Genomic DNA, 16,553 nt, shown 5'->3' with positions numbered 1-16,553 from the left:
CCCTACAAACCTATGTGTGAGAACAGAGATTTATACTCACGTCTTTACTTTTGTGAATAATTCCTTTAAAATAAGTATGGTAATAAAATATGATAATCTTTTGAGGATCAAGTTTGTATTGTTTTTTTGTAATGCTACAACAAACTAGTAATCCATTGATCATCCTTGTAACTGTAAACAAACTAAATATATATATTTCTTTTCAATGCTATAAGTGGACAAAGGGAATTGCTTAATTTTAGCTCAAGCTTTGATCTATTTACATTTGGAAGTCATTTACATAAAGGAAGTCATGACAACCTTTATTGTTTTGTTAATTATTTCCTTTGATTATTGAAACTCACTAACTGAGGCACAAGCTTATTGTTGGTGGGGTCAGCCCTAGTCATATATTTGGCTATGTGCAATAAGCAAGACTTGAGTGAGATTCTTGATTTTTGAGGATTTTTGTTACATAATCTCTTAATTTAAAAATCATGGGAGACAGACCCAATTTAATGGACCAGAGCTACACATTTTTGTATTTCTTGTTTCTTTTGAATTTGTCCATATTAACCCCAAGCTAGGCATAAGTAGTCTTACTTGTAGGATTTTGACATCTCATATTTACTAAATAATATTGAGATACCATTTGTGGGGACACCACACTAGACAATATATTGAGGTCAGTTCTTTACAGAGWGTCTCAAAAATATTTTCTTCTTTTTTTWCCCCCCCCTTAAATTGTATGGTTGAAATTTAATACAAAGGATTTTTTACCCTTTGGGGTTCATTACATACAAAATAATTTATGACCGTGAATCACAAGAAGGCAGTGAATTAGGTTTCAGATAAGTCTGCCAAATATTACAAAACATTGTGTACAGATTTTTGGACTATGAAAAGGCTTTTGATGAGCATGGAAATAGAAGCAGTGTTAGAAAGAGCGAGAAGGGGAAGAACAGAAGAGCTATATGTCAGAATCCTAAAGCATTCTGAGTTAGTAGAACAATTAAAAAAGATAGGGGTATGAACATATTTTTGATGTATGAACTCAGGACAGAGAGTCATTGTCCAGTCCTCCTCTGTATGAGATCGTGAGAGTTTTCCATTTGTTTAAAATGTAGATTTAGGGCTGCTGATACATATGATTCTGGTGCAGACCTGACTGTGAATGACATAAGAAAAAAAAAAAAAAGATAGAATTAGATTGCAGAGGCATTTACCAGAGAGCTATTACCTAACAGAAAAATATGAATACCAGATTTAGAGTCRAAGGGAGATATTTACCTTGACTAATACGCGTACACACAATGTAGCACTAAATGAGGAAGATCAAGTGGAAAGCAGAATTCAGAATGGACATTTGCCTTTGAATAGTAAAATGTTTCATGAAAAGTAAGTTCTTTATCTAAGAAAGTATTTGATGTTTGTGCTCCTCTGCCTGGGTATAGGAAATAGAAATACTAAGAATCACCTAGAAATCAGAAAAAAAAGTCCATTAGTGATACAGAGAAATGGGCAGGACATTAGTCTGGTATTGAGTGATGGGGAAAGAGGAGAATATAAGCAGAAAGGAAAACAAAGTAAAATGCGCTTTGGATTCTGTGAAGAAGCTGAAGTTATGGTACTGAAAAAAAAAAATCAGAGAACTTAAAAATAAATGCAGTTTTCACTCAGCACAGCAATTTTATTTTTATGAGCTGCAGAAATTCTTCCTAGCACTTCACTCTTGCACTTGAGCTGTCTTTGGGATTTGAGGCCATGAGGAGAGCGTGAGCATCACCATTTGGAGATGCTCAGAGTTATCCCCAGCAGGACCAACGGGCATCACTGGAGTCCCCCAGGACACTATTTCCTAGCCCATTTCTTTAAACCCTTTGAGCTACCTCAGTATTTCCTTGACCCTAAAAGAAGGAAGGATTTGGCCCCGACGTTTCAAACACTGAGGTTAGAAAATCTGATGTTGCTTGTTCGTACCCGTGGTTCCTTCCACACAATTTACAGAAATGWGTGAGATGTGTGGTGGTCTGTTTATTCCTGGGGAGCGTTCAGCTGTACTGGAGGGAAATATGTTATTTTTAAAGCCACTCCTKCCCCAGTATGGAATAGTCCATTCAGCTCAATTTAATGAGTTTTAAAAGTACTTGTAACTATAAACCTACTACAGTAAGTATTGTCTCAGATCACAGTGACAGCAAATGCTAAGTTACAAACTTCAGGAACCTGTTGTTTAAGCCCATAGCAAATATTTGCAGCGAGAAGTGAGTAAAAGAATCACAGGGATATGACTTGGTTCTGGGCACCAACTGGAGTTCTTTCAGGACTGCTACATATTTTTGTGCTTCCAACAGCAATTAATGGGGTAGAAGCTTCCTCAATGTGATGGAGTCACTAGTTGGCCATATCTCCAAGCCCTTGAGCTCCTTTGCCTGTTTTCATGGAGTACCATTCCTGAACTGCTGGAATATACTGGATCTTTTTCACAGGAACAATGAGGTAGTTCATCCCTCTTCCACTCTGCGGACTTCTGCAGAATTACACAGAGGATGAATATGACCCAGTGTGCCCGAGCACAGAAATCTTTTATTTTTTCCGGAACACATTGAGATTTAAGTTAGCAGTACTTGGTTGTTCCACCATGCCCTCAGGTCAGTGAACTGTCATTTCAGAGAAGTGGAATAAACAGCACTCTGGGTGCATATCGAGACATTTCGCTTTTTAGTTTAAGTTGCTCAGTAATTTGTGCCTAKACACCAGGGTAATGGGCTCTCTAATAATAAACAAATGCTCAGACATGCAAAGATCCTGGCTTAAATTTTCTGCTAAAAGGGCATTCCATTTTCCTCACCGCAGAAGGAGTAATAAATGCAGGTTTTGTTTTGCTCGCTGTATCCCTGATAATCTGTCAATAGTAGCATTGGATGGATTCAGCAAAAGCCACCCAAAAATACATTGTAAATAAACTCCAGTGTTTTGCTCAGCTGACATTTTCAAAGCTCTTGATTTGCTTAGATCTTCTTGGAAGTGAAGGACCATGCATTGATCACAGGCAAGACTGGGGATCTCCCRAACCTTCCAAGGGGGAGAGGAAGAAGGAGCCTTGACCACTTTCAGCCCCTCATCACCCATGGGCCTCCAGGCATCTCTGCMTCCGATTACTGCTCAAAATTGAGTGTGATCATGTTGAAAGGAATGGTTTGCTTCGCTATAGCAATCCTTTACAATAGTTTTTGCAATCCTGTCATCCCAGGATGATCAGGAGGTTGCTGCCTCTTGGAATTACTCACTGGAGAAGCTCTGCCTTTAAAATGTACACACAGCTATTGGGCACACATCCCTATCTCTGTATAAGTTAATATTAGTGTAGTATAGAAAGCGTATAGTAGTGAAGGAGCATGCTGAGGACTCAACAAGTGAAGCAGTTCTGCTCAAGTCTTTTTCTCTCTTTACTATTGAAGAGCATAAGTGGCCTGCAAACTATTTCTGAAGAATGTATCATACAAAAGAGGTGTCTTTAAGTTTGGGAGAGAAGAAGAATGACATTTGACACTTAGTCGTTTCTCAGTATGGTGCAAGAGGGCTTTTCTTCCCCTCCTTCAACCACAGGGCTCTGTTTTGGAGCTCTCACTACTCAACTGCCTATTGGGATGTGCAAGTCCAGCAAGTTTCCCAAGCTTTTAGTCAACTGGGAATGCATTGTGTACTCCCATTTTTTTTTATTTTTTTATTTATTTTTTTCTGTTAAGACTTTGATGTGAGAGAAATAGAGGGAATTAGTAAATACTGCTGTGCTGGGCTTTCTCGGAGGGAGATCTCCTTCTGAATATGGGCTGGTCTCTAGGGCTGGAGGCTCCAGTGCTCAGAGATTTCATGCCGCGGAGCCCTGGGACTGAGACTTGGTCCCCAAATGCCCAGATTTTAGAGGGAGATGCAGTGGTTGTCGTGTCTCAGAGCACAACCCTCGTAATTCTGCTGCACGCACCAAGAAACCATAAAGACAGAGACGTGAGCAAACTGATTCATCCAGAATGAGGCTCAATAGGATATATCTCWCAGTTTTGAAAGAAAAATGCTGAATAAGAGCTCTGTTTTTGCTTTTTTATACATAAAATTAGATAATAGTCTCTCTTGAAATTGCCAAAGTAGCTCAATCATAGACTGAGAGATATCCTCTTGGTCTGAGTTTGGARCAAGATCTTGGTGGCCCCTGCTCCTTTACACAACCATCCTTGGGATCAGTGACCCCTGATAGCAGGTACCGCAGCTGTGGGACAGTATTACCCAGCATTTTTCTCTCTATTCCCCTTTTCTTCTATGCTTTTCCCCTCTTTCTGTTGCATACCTGTCCTCAACCCTTCCTCTCTCTTGTCATCATCATATCTATATCATTTACCGAGCAGTAAATTCTTCTAGTTTATTTTATATTCTCCCTTTCTGTGTTATCTCTTTGGGTGGGATTGGGTTCCTTTAGATATATCTTAAGCATCTTCATCATAGGCATCTGAGATTTTTATTTAGTTTTGTTCTTCATCTCTTCAACTCACTTCATAAGACCGTCCCTGCAAAGACCTCACCAGTGTTGTGCTAGTTCTTCCTCATGTGTGGCACCAGGGAAGCAGACCACCCATAGAATCTGAATCTGTTTAATTCTTGTGAAAGAGGTGATTTCTGTGCCTTGAGAGCACAGTCTGCATAGCATAGGCCAGGTTCTGAGAACTGCATTTGCTGGAAATTGCTTTCAGTGGGAGTCGGGGTAATCCATGGGAGCACTTGCRAGAAGATACAATATCTAATGTGAATTAGGACGTCAGAGCGTGGTGCTCCGGGATTTAAAAGCAGCGTGGGCCGAGGACAATACATAGCTGGGGAACCAGTTGTATAAATTATCTTAAAAGAGAAAACAACAACAAMAAAAAAATCAGAAGTGGTCTCAAATGACTGCATTTTGCTTCCAGAGGCAAGTTCTACATACAGGGCAGGGCATGTGGTTAGAGAAATCATTCTACCATTCTCTCACAGAACTGAGCTCTCTGTGCTGCCTTGCTTGATTTTCTTTCTTTTTCTTTTTTTTCGTTATTGTTTTGTTTTGTTTTGTTTTGTTTTATTTTATTTTATTTTATTTTATTTTATTTTATTTTATTTTATTTTATTTTATTTTATTTTCAGTTGATCAATGATTATCTTTTGCACTTATTAAAGGAGAAAATCCATATGGTGCATGCACAGATGAGACACAAACTCCAGTTCTACTGCAAATGTTTGTGAAAAGATGCAACTACAAGACAGGCTAGTGTATTGAGAACTACACTAATAGTAATATCACAGTAAAACCCCACACTGCCTTAACCACTGTATTATATATCATTCTTTTTTTTCTTAGCTAATAACCTTGACAGGTGCCCCACTATTTTTTTTTCTTTAATGTGGTCCTCATATTTTCATCCCACATATTAACATAAATTTTAGGGGATTTTCTAGGCATATCTGTGTCTCTATCTCAGATATATGATATCAACGGGCAGTGATGGTTGAACTAATCAAAAGCTGCGGACAAGTTAAAGTAAATTTTTAGAACTGTGAGATTTCTGACCATCTTCCCAGATCCTGAGCCCAGTCCTTGACTGGCAAATTGAAATACCAGATTTGGGACTTAAGCTTTATGTAGACAAAACACCCCCAAAATAAAAATGGCCAAGGAAAGCTAAAAGAGATCATCTGAAATAAATGAATATGTTTGCATGCATGTTTGTTTGTGGCCCTATGGCCAGGGTATGTGCGTGCTCGCGGCCAGCGGGAACCAACGGCGGACCTTGCGGCGAATGGACTTGCATTTTCTTTTTTGTTGGTTTTTTCTTTTTTTTTTTTTTTTTTTTTTTTTGACTTGGCATTTGTTCCTCCCAGCAAACATTTTTGAAAAATCTCTTATTGCTAGAGGGGAAATTGACACCCTGTGCTTTCACGATGATACATTCCTAACACGTTTCCTTGAAGAGCTGGAAATGGTGCAAAAATCTGGTAAGAAAAGTCTCTGCAAAGCCTTAGAAGTCAGGCTTTCCACTTTAGACATTTAAGACAAATGCATGGCAAAAAACAAGTTGTGTTTTTTTTTTTTTTTTTTTTTTTTTTAAGGTTTCTACTTAAAGTTCTGTGCCAAAGCTACAGTACTTATACATTTTCTAAATGTGTTTTAAGCAATAAGTTGTACAACATTTTTAGAACATGTGTTAAGCTATTTCTCTAAGAATGAAGCTCTTAACAAAACATAAGCACTCTGCATGAGATCTTAGCAGCAAAGTGCTTAAAAGATAAAGTAAGAATTGGTACCATGGGAAGAACACCAGCTGTAGAGCACACAGGTCCATTATGAGAAGTATGGTAGTGGGTAGGGAGAAAATGATTTAATCAGGAGTAAAACCAATTTTATTATAAGGGCACGCAGGGGGTGTGGCACCATAGTGAGAGGGACATTTCAAAATATCTGACAGATTTCAACAATGTGAAAACCCACCCTGTTCTTTAAAGTGACAGTAAACCCCATCAGGTCTCTCTTTTTGATGCTATTGTTAACAGTTGACTGTTTAAAGCTGGCCCGCTAAGACGCTGTCGATCTAGTTCAATGGTATGTGGCGAAATAAAAGGCTAATTGTTGAAATACGATCAATCAAATATGATCTCAAAGTCTAAAAGAAGATCCCCTCTGCTAAGAGATCAAATCAGTACTTTTATGATTGAGGTAATTCAATGGGGGAGGAAAAAAAAGAAAGAAAGAAGAAAGAAGCTTGCAAGCGAAGAAGCGAGCAAGTCAACTAGACAAAATGCACAAGTGGGCCTTTGTTCCAGCCCTGTGTCCCGTTGCTCCCAGTTCAGGAATTGGGCCCATTCCGTTATTTGTGTACATTCCCCAAACCCAGATATTTGAAAAGCACTTAATAACACTTAGACTTCAAAGCAAAGWCCATTTCGGATGAGATTTTCTGTCCAAAAGTAACCTCTATGGTGAGAAAACTTCCTCATCAATAGACTATGGACCTGGTGTTGCACGTTCCATACAACTCCAAGAATTTCACCATTCTGTTCAACGGCAGCTCAGTAAAGAAGCTGGAAGACTAAACACCAAATTTCAGTGACTTTTAATAAAACCTTCCAGCATTATGTTGCTTCAAATTATTTTTTTCCGTGGTGTTCATAGTCGACTACTGATTTGAATTCRAAATTTTCTAAAAATGAAAATTATATCACACATATATGTAAAACTCAAAATCCATTTTAGGAATAACAGAATTTGTAGAAAGCATGCATCCTTTTGATTTGGACTAATGAAAATTTAYACTTTCCCAGAGTGGATTTTGATCCCATTGCTTACTGCATTCTGATAGTATCACGCTATTAGATTAAAAAAGACAAAGAAAAATAGAATAATCGGCCAATCTTGCTTTATTTTCATTAGAAACTCTATTTTAGCACTTAGTTTCTTTTATATTTAAATTCCTTAGCTCAGCCAAGCTTCAAAGAAAACATTTTTTTTTGTTTGCAAAACAGTTTTGTAAGCACTTGTGGTTTGTCTTTCGCGTGTTATCATTTTTGACAGCTTTGCATAGCCTAGGTAGGCCAACAGGGGTCTGTCTAATATTGTTGCTGGGCAAATCTTCCTCCCAGAGATGAAAACCAAACAAAATATTTTTGAAGCAGTACGAAGGAATTAATATCCCTTCTCTCACAGCACTCTATTCCTTGCTGACATTACATTCAGGCGAAAAAAAGGAGGAAAGCGCTCCCCATTATTCCCTTGTACATAGCAAGGCTAACACATGTAAAGCAATAACTCATTTTCTATTGCCATGTTTAGCATATGTCTCCTGTTGGCTCGGCAAGGCCTTTAGGCCGGTCCCTTGAGCCGGCCAGCGTTGGCAACTCTTAGCCCCTCGGCCTCGAAACCAAATAGCTTTGAATCATGTTGAGCCGGGATGCTAATTTTCCTCCTGATGCATGACGGGAATAAACGTATCTGACATCCTGTGTCAATGGTGCCGTCTCTTTGTGCCTCTTGGTTTTTTGTTCGCTGCATTCCTACAGATGGTATTCCATTGAAAACGCTCCCTTCCTACAGGAAAAAAAAAAAAAAGGAAAAAAAAAGAGGGGGAAAAAAAAAAACATGCACAGCACCAAACCTCTAGGTGCAGAAGGCTGTTAACGGTTGCTGATGATAGTAGGCAAACATTAACATAATAATTAGTGTCTTGTAATTGTTTCATTAAAACCAGTTGTTCCATTTCTCCTCGTGTTTTCCCAGAAGAGAAGCTGAATTTGGACGACAGCCAGTGGGAGGACATCCACGTTGTCACCGGAGCACTCAAGATGTTTTTCAGAGAGCTGCCTGAGCCGCTGTTCCCATACTGCTTCTTTGAACAGTTTGTGGAGGCGATAAGTAAGTACATCAGATACAGCAGAAGCTAGTGAAATAGCCTGTTATATAAAAATAATAATAAAATTAAAAATAGAGGAACAGAGGCATCTCAAATCTGATTTACCTTCCATTATCCATGATCCTGTCTTTTTGTTGTTTTTGATTGCCTTTTATCTCCTTTAGCATTTAGTTATTTAACTATAAAACATACCGAATTATGGGTCTATAAATATTATATATACGATTTGAACTTTAGTGCCTAAAACGGTTTCAGAAAGAAATTAATATGTGTATATATTCAAAATATGCTAGGCTGATAATCCATATATCCCCAAACACAAGAGAGAGACTAATAATTGTGAATCATGTTTGAAGGGGCTGTCTTTATGTTAATCAGAATGAAATGCATGTGTTTTGTTCCACAGGGTTGCAGGCTCTTGCCTTACAGTGATCATAAAAAGAATGCAAAAACAGTCATGTTCTCATTTCATACTTACCTCCGCTCTATTTTTTTTTTAAGTTTGCAGGCAGTAAAARTATTTTCAAAGTGCAAGGCATTTATCCTATTATGTGTCTCTGTGCCTTGTATGCTGCAAACCATCACTGTGTTATTGCCAGGTGCATTTTCAGAACTATAGCTGCTTGGAAAAACTTGCCTGAAAAAGCACAGTAACTTGGGGTCTTACGCCACTTGAAAAGGTGTATGTGTGGGGAGGAGAGGGTAAGTTAAAGGGGAAAAAAAAAGTCTAGTAGGAGCTTAATTAAAGGTCCAGTAGAGAAAAATCTCCAGAAACAAAACCACTAARGAACTTAAGAGATCTGTTTTCTGAATGATGGGCATGCATCTTTGCCATTGCTGTTAATGAGAGCTGTGAGTGCACATGCGCAGCTGTCAGAGGATATGAAACCCTTAATGTACAGCTCACTTTGATTTTATATTCATAGGAGTCTTTAGTTTGACTAAAGCTTTTCAAGACCAGCATCAGATATAATGAAGTTAAATGCACCTCACAAGATCCTTCCCTTCTCAGTTATTTAGAGATGTCATGTACTTAAATACACAAYGTAATGTAATGAAACACGTTACCTTAAAGTTTACTCTTGTCGGCTCATTTTCTTCTTTCAAAGCACAAGGAAACTAGAACAAGAACATTATCCTTTAAGTTCCTATTTCATAGTCTACMGGGCTAAGAGGGTAAAAACCATAAAGGATTTGTTACTATTCAGCTGGAGCTTCTGTGCTGGCTAGGATGAGGAGCTCTTTTGAAGCCTTGTGGTCTGTGGCCTTGTGAACCACCCTTCAGGTGGTTCTCCATCCATCTGTGATGCTCTCATGGAGGGGAGGAGATGGTAGATGGGACCCTTTAGTAGAGATGGTCAGCATGCAGGGCATATCTGGCCTGCTGTTCACTTCTTATCTCATGCACATTATTCTGCAGTTAAGTATTTTATTCCATTTTCCCCCACCTTTATCTCTTTCCCTTTCTGATAATCCATCATTACACTGGTCTAAATGGAGCTAAATATAGTCTTTCTTCATGCTTATCACTGCTTTTCATTGCCTTTTGGTATAAGCTTTGGTTAAGCAAACAATACCATGTTCTAAAGAACATTATCATGACACCATGGTCTCATCATTCCTGCTATCTTCTGTTCTCACCCTCTGTGCTAGCTTCCAAGTCAAGGCAATGTGAAATCTTCTGGTGGCTCAGTGGGGAGATTTTGGGTAGCAAAAATAACAGGTAACTGGCAGTAGACTTGTGAATTCGAGTTTGAAAGCATGTTGGGAAGATGCTCTCTACTGACGCATTAATATTCATGTGTGAAAAAATAATGTCCCTTTCTACTGTTTGAACTATTACTAATTATTATTGTGATTTTGAGAACCTTTATCTGCACTGATAGACTAATGAACAGTCATTCACAGAGGGATTTTAAGGTGGTTTATTCTGACGAAGGAAATGCTCTCTAGGAGTAGGAAAGGAAGAGCTCTAAGACTTTTTTTTCCCACTATTTCAAATCTCACATTCCAGTGATTTTCTTGACTGCACATCAGGATGATTTCTACCTAACCTAACTGCTTAATGTAATCTATGAATTCCTGTCAATCTTCTCTTTATCTGGCCTTTACTGCCTTAGTATCTACAAATCCACGTTCTGATCAACTCTACTTAAAAAAAGTCTATAGACAACAATTAGGTGTTTTCAATGGTCTCCTCTACATAGGACTCCTGAGCTGTAGTGAAATATCTCTTGTCCTCAGTATCATTACCAGAGTAGCTRATTCTTTGATTAACTTCTATTTGCTGCTTTGCCTGGTCAGTGCTGGCTTGTTAGCAGATCTCCTTCTTGGGCTCCCCTCTGCCTCAGGATCTTGCAAAAAGAGGCTCCTGTACCTCTGTCTCTTCTCTCTATTTTTCCCATAGGGGTGCTATTAGCATGCTGTAGATGGGGGGAAAAGGACCAACCAAAAGATTGGTGGGGGGGGGAAAAAATAGGAGGCTAATTTGGCTATTCCCATACAGTCATGATTATTACGTTCTTGTTCATCTGCTCCTTTGGAGCCATACATTTGGTAAGGAGGATGAACTGCTCTAAGAACCCATCTGCAGTGGGCAGTAAAAATTTGTCAATCATATTTCTTGGAGATTTAGCCATTTAGCTAGAAATTCCAAGGGAACAAGTAACCACGAGGGCTCCTTATGCTGATGCTATTTTAAAGATTAATAAAAAATTCCATAGCAAACTTATGTGTATTACTTTTCCTGGATGAAGCCTCTTTATTTAGGATCAGCTACTATGTGCATAGGAACAGAATGTACAGTACTGTGTATTAGTCAAAGTGCTTGCTCTCTACCTTCAATATCCTGCTTAAATGACTCTAGAAATGGCCATAGTATTAGAACAATTTAGTTATGACCATGATATCAGAGAATAACTCAGGGTATTATAGAATCTTTGAAATTTGCTTGCCTGGCTGAAATTGGATGATTACTGTGCATATAGTTTATCCTGGAGAATTTATAAATGATAAATGGAAAGCCACAAGACCTCTGACCTAATACTAATTTTGTTCTTTATCATGGAAAGCAGGTTTTTCTAGGACTTTGTCTGGTATATTAGCAGCAACTCATTTTTATTGGAATATGCACTTCTGAAGCATGTCCAAACGCTCTATGAAGTCAGGTTCAGCTACACTTAAATTACTTAGAACCACAAACAGTTCCACTGCTTGCCTGCAAGATCAGAGCAATCTGAGCAACATTTACTCTCAGAGTGTTGCCTGATATCTTTTAAAATACTGCATAGTTCTCCCAGATATTTTCTGATGGAGAATGGTATATAGGTAGTGCATTTCTCTAATTATAGTTAGAAAAATAAAATCGAACCAACCAACCAAAGAAACAAAATCTAATTCCGTGAAAGAAAGAAGTTCCCAAAGCTGAAACATCTGTCCCAAGTTTGGAAGGCCAAATTCAAGTCCTTGATTTTTACAACAAGAAGTTGCTTCAAAAAAAGAAGGATTTATACAATTTAATTGTATCAATTAGCTTTGCAAAAGCTACCTTTTAGGCTTTCAAGTACAAACCAAAATCTAATATAACATACCTAAAGTCCCAATAGAAGGAGCAGAAAGCAATAGCATTTTTAAAGCATCAGATCTGGCTGGTGTGTGACTTGGGACCTGACAACACCATTGGATCAAGACTCCCCAGACAGTTAGGAAAAATACCTAATTTTCGGAGCTTGAGTCACTGAGCTTTTCAGCCCTAGTGAAAAAAACAAAACACTTCTGAGCATGGAGAGAAGTGGAGCCACAGAAACAACAAGCAATTCCAAGGTCACAATTGCACCATCTAATTAGCTTGTGCTCCTTAAGAGTTATGTGGTGGCTGAGTATTTTCTTCAGATTTATAGTGGCAATTTTAAATGTCTAGATAGTACCTAAGATGCACGTTAGGTGCTCTTATCATTTTTATTTTTTTTTAAGATCTGGATCTCTTTTTTTTCCCTTTGGTTTTTCTGATGGACCATTAACACTTTTTTCAACTGATTTCACACATATCCTTTCAATATATCAATTAGGGTCTCCTTGTGCATGCTAAGCAGAATTTATAATGTCATTACTATCAATCTTATCATGGCTTGTGTTACCTTTTAATATAGAAACTGAAGAAGATTTTTTTTTAGGACCTTGAACATGATAGAGTTTTGTAACTTTTTTTGGTTACTGAAAGATGTTGGAATTAAAATTCATTACAGTTTTGCCTAGATGAGATACTGGTCTTCACAGGTCCTGTCTGACAAAATCTACGAAGTCATGGTCTTGTAAAACACAGTGCTAACATAGGAAAGCAGTAAGATAAATCACCTGTTTTCAACAGCTATAGAATAGGTGTTTTGCAACACTTGCCTGACAGTTTGCAAAAGCTGCAGCTCAGTCTCACTTCACTTTTTAAGTAACTAGAGCAAAATTCTCATTGCACTGATGCCAGTGGGACTTTCRCTTTTTGACTTCCATAGGGCCAGATTTCCATCACAGACTTGGAAAGGCACCATGGGCTAATAAACTCTTCATTAGAACAGGAGACTTGTGCTTATGAGACCACAGAAGGTCCCAACACAAGGAGGAATTCACAGTCCTCTCCATCTGAGCCAGTTGTCTTTCTCTCTGTGGTCACTGGCCTCTCTAGTAAAGGTTTGCTCTCAGCCTGGKCTCTCTTTTGGCTCCAAAGGTCTTCTCAGCATCTGCTGCCTAAGTGGTCCAGGACAAGGTGTTTTCAGAAACCCAGCTCCAAGGCACTGTGTGGACAATGATCACCCTTTAGTCTTATGCAGCCCATGGCAAAGTTTGCACTGAGCAGTGCAGCTGTTGAGGAGCTTCCATGGAAGCTGTCTTCAGTAAAATCAGGAGGAAAACTATGTCAGGAGACAATAGACAAATGTAGTCATTGGTACAGAATCACAATCGAAGAGCAGAGCCACTTTGGTGGAAAATATAGTGAACAAGGACCTGCTTTGAACCACTAGGCAGTGTTATGAAAATAGTAGCTGGGAAACAGAAAGGAAGGAAATACATTCATTTATTCTGACAGTCATAACATCCTTGTATCATCTTGGTGGAAAGTTATAAAAGATGTCTAAAGAAAATTTCAAAAGACATCTAAAGAAACCTCACTTGAGGCTTACAAAGAACAAGGCTCAAGGCCAACTCGTCTTGGAAAGACAAGTCAGCATATTGCACTGTAAGAAATCCATGACAGTCTCTTAACATCATCACGTAATAGGTTCCTGAGAAACCAAATCTTATCAGTCTCTGGCATTATTTAAATTTCTGTCATAATCTCAATCTGTAGGCTTCAATTCCTAATCAAACTGCTTTCAGTTTCACAGTTGGTGAGCCTGTTACTGAAATCATTCTCCTATTCTCCATTTACTTGTCCAAGGAAGCTTTGAAGCTTGGCATGGCATCAGAAAAACCTCAGTTTTTATGTGAACATGAGGATTTGTAATCAAAACCAAGGTCACCACTATATACTGGACATAAAAGGTAGCCGTATTAGTACCTTTTCAGTTGAATCTAAACATCAGAAGAAGGTACAAGGCCAAACTAAGTGTGAACAGAGTGAAATCAATAATAATAATAACAACAATAATAATAAAAGGTAGAAACAAGAAGTATTTGAAAACTGAAGTGCAACTTTTTAGATTTTTGTATACCCAAAAAAGGAAGAATTTTGTGGGTGACATAATTGCAGGAATAGCCRTGTAAATATCCATGTAAACATATGAATGCACATATGTAGATGTATGCACTCTCTCAAGCACAACAGAACTCATCTAAGGGGGATATTAGAGATGATAATACATCATGGAAGAAGTAGTACTAGGCATTTTGGGTAGACGTTGAGAACTGTTTACTCCATTTTTCCAGTATGRACAATAATAAGGCAGATGAAAAAGAGCAATTTAAGCTAAGGAACAGTATCCCACAGGAAGAGATATCTATAAGCTGGATATAAAGTTGTAGCATTTCCGTACATTAAATGTTTCCAGAAAGATTTCCGCACCAGCCAAGGGGAGTAAGAAAGCACACCTGCATTGAGGGAATCTGATGTAAGAGYAGCAAACTGGTGACTAAAGAGGTTCATTCTAGGTTTTTGTTCCCAAGGGGTGTTAAGGAACAACATGCCCCAGTAACCTCCTAGCTCTCATTCAATGACCTTCTCTTCGCAGTTGCAAACTGTGTCTGTTCAACGGCGCTTTTAAATAGATCTTCTAGATCTTACCAGGTCTAGAGGCAAGTGTTTTAGGGGAAAAAAAAAAAAAAAAGAACTTTTGGAGGGCAGGTCTATGAATAGATTTGCCTTATGAGGTGGAAAATAGCCTAACGTTTAGAGATAAGGGGTACTGCAAAGAAAATTAGCAGCTATAACATTTCTTTATTCTTTTTACTTTTTTTTTCACACAGAAAGYTTTAACTAAGTTAGAAGGTAAATGAAAACTTAGCTGTGAATGTGAAGGAAGCTGAGATAGCAGTTGTCCATAGGAAATGAGATTCTAGATTAACTTCTTTTCTAATATATCTTCAAAAAGAGATCTGTTATAATATTTATTATATTTGCTAATCCTTTTCTTTAGTTAAAACACCATTTTGTTGCACTGCAAATAGAATTTTCTACCTGTGCACTGAATCAAGCATTTTCACAGTTTTTCCTCCATGAAGTCTACTTAAAACAGTGTTTTAGTAGCACCATCAAATCAGGTCATTCAGCTTTTGAAGAAGACAGGGGAAACTGAAAGAATTGCTACACCAGTAATGAAAATTGCCTTGAAATTACAGGAATAGCAACAATGATTTAAAAAAAAAAACACTATAGCTTGGACTTATGAATATGGTAGACATTTAAAATTGTCATGAAATCAAATGAAAAAGTTTCAAAATAATTGGTACCAGGCTTACATGAACTAACATGACCTGTTGTCATGTTAAAGTTTGTTCGCAGGGATCTATTCCCCAATTTAGTAGAGTTTTTTGTTGTTGTTTTGTTATGATAGTTATAATTTTTTTTTAGCATAGTGGAAATTTTACTGCAGATGCCTGGCCTGTCTCTTAACTCATGCTAATTATATTCATAATTAAATGTTAAACAAGAATTGACTAGGCCAACTGGCTTGCACAGGTGTTTGTGATATGAATGGTTTAACGCTTACAGAGTAAATTATAGGATCTGAGTCTGCAGTAATCTGYTCCGTGAGAACCTTTTGCAGGAAGAACTTCCCTGGACGTGGCAGGTCCAGGACTTTGAAATTGGGACTTAAAAGCAAGTTGGGAGCCAGTATTGGGCCAAGGTTGTGGTGTGCCCTTGTGGTCTGGAGGGTTTTTGTAGGGAAAAAAAAAAGAGCAGAAGCAAAGAGAACAGACAATTTAAGGGGTTGAGATTGGGTTAGTGTAAGAGAAGTAGAGGAAATAGAGAATGGTATGTTGGCCTTGCAGAAGGAATTGAGGCCTACTACATGACCTACAGAAGGACATGGAAAATGAAAAAAAAAAAAAAGTAAAATATGGAAGCATGATCTTTGGACATAGCTGAGTGTTACACAGAGTAGGCCCAATGAAAGCTTCTGTAGATCCTAAAGACTTCAGTTGGATTTGGCCCTTGAAAAATTGAAATTGTGCTCATTCATAAAGGCAATAGTGGCCCTCCAGGGACCGTATACGTCATGGAGACATCTCCAGCASTGATGTTCTCTGATCAAATGGCCAAATTGCTTCTAACACTGAGGGAGTCTTCATCAGGCCACATGTTCCTGAGTTCCTGTACCTTGATGAGTCTGGACACTATTACCTCACAGATTTATAAAATATTCAAAATATTCTTTTATAATGGGGAGAGTGTACCTAGCAACATGGCATCAGGAAAGACCTCTTTACAGCTTCAGAAAAGAATCCTAATAATAATGCATTAAATGAGCTAGAAGAATATGCCTAACTTCAGCCCTTGCACCTAGCGCCGTGACAAATCTTTGGCTGAAAGTCATGTAAAAGTACAGTTGAATAGCTCAGAGAAAGGTCTAAGTGTACCTAGAACTGCCTGAGGGCAAGAATCATCCCAGGGGAATTACAACAGCATTTCTTTTTCTAGAAATGTTGTTCTAGAAGTGA

General features: G+C 38.2%; 1 protein-coding gene across 1 annotated transcript in view; it reads left to right on the top strand.

Annotated features, from left to right (window-relative positions):
• ARHGAP15 (Rho GTPase activating protein 15) overlaps positions 1-16,553 on the top strand; it is a 293,000-nt gene that overhangs the window by 230,022 nt on the left and 46,425 nt on the right. The window contains exon 11 of the mRNA XM_026040886.1: positions 8,273-8,407. Within this exon, the coding sequence (XP_025896671.1) occupies positions 8,273-8,407 (135 nt within the window). The remainder of the gene's footprint in view (positions 1-8,272; positions 8,408-16,553) is intronic.

Source organism: Nothoprocta perdicaria, unplaced genomic scaffold, assembly GCF_003342845.1.
Source record: "Nothoprocta perdicaria isolate Ctin4 unplaced genomic scaffold, notPer1 scaffold_27, whole genome shotgun sequence".
NCBI classification, from domain to species: Eukaryota; Metazoa; Chordata; class Aves; order Tinamiformes; family Tinamidae; genus Nothoprocta; species Nothoprocta perdicaria.
The sequence above is the reverse complement of the archived record's forward strand: the minus strand, read 5'-3'. Positions and strand labels throughout refer to the sequence as shown.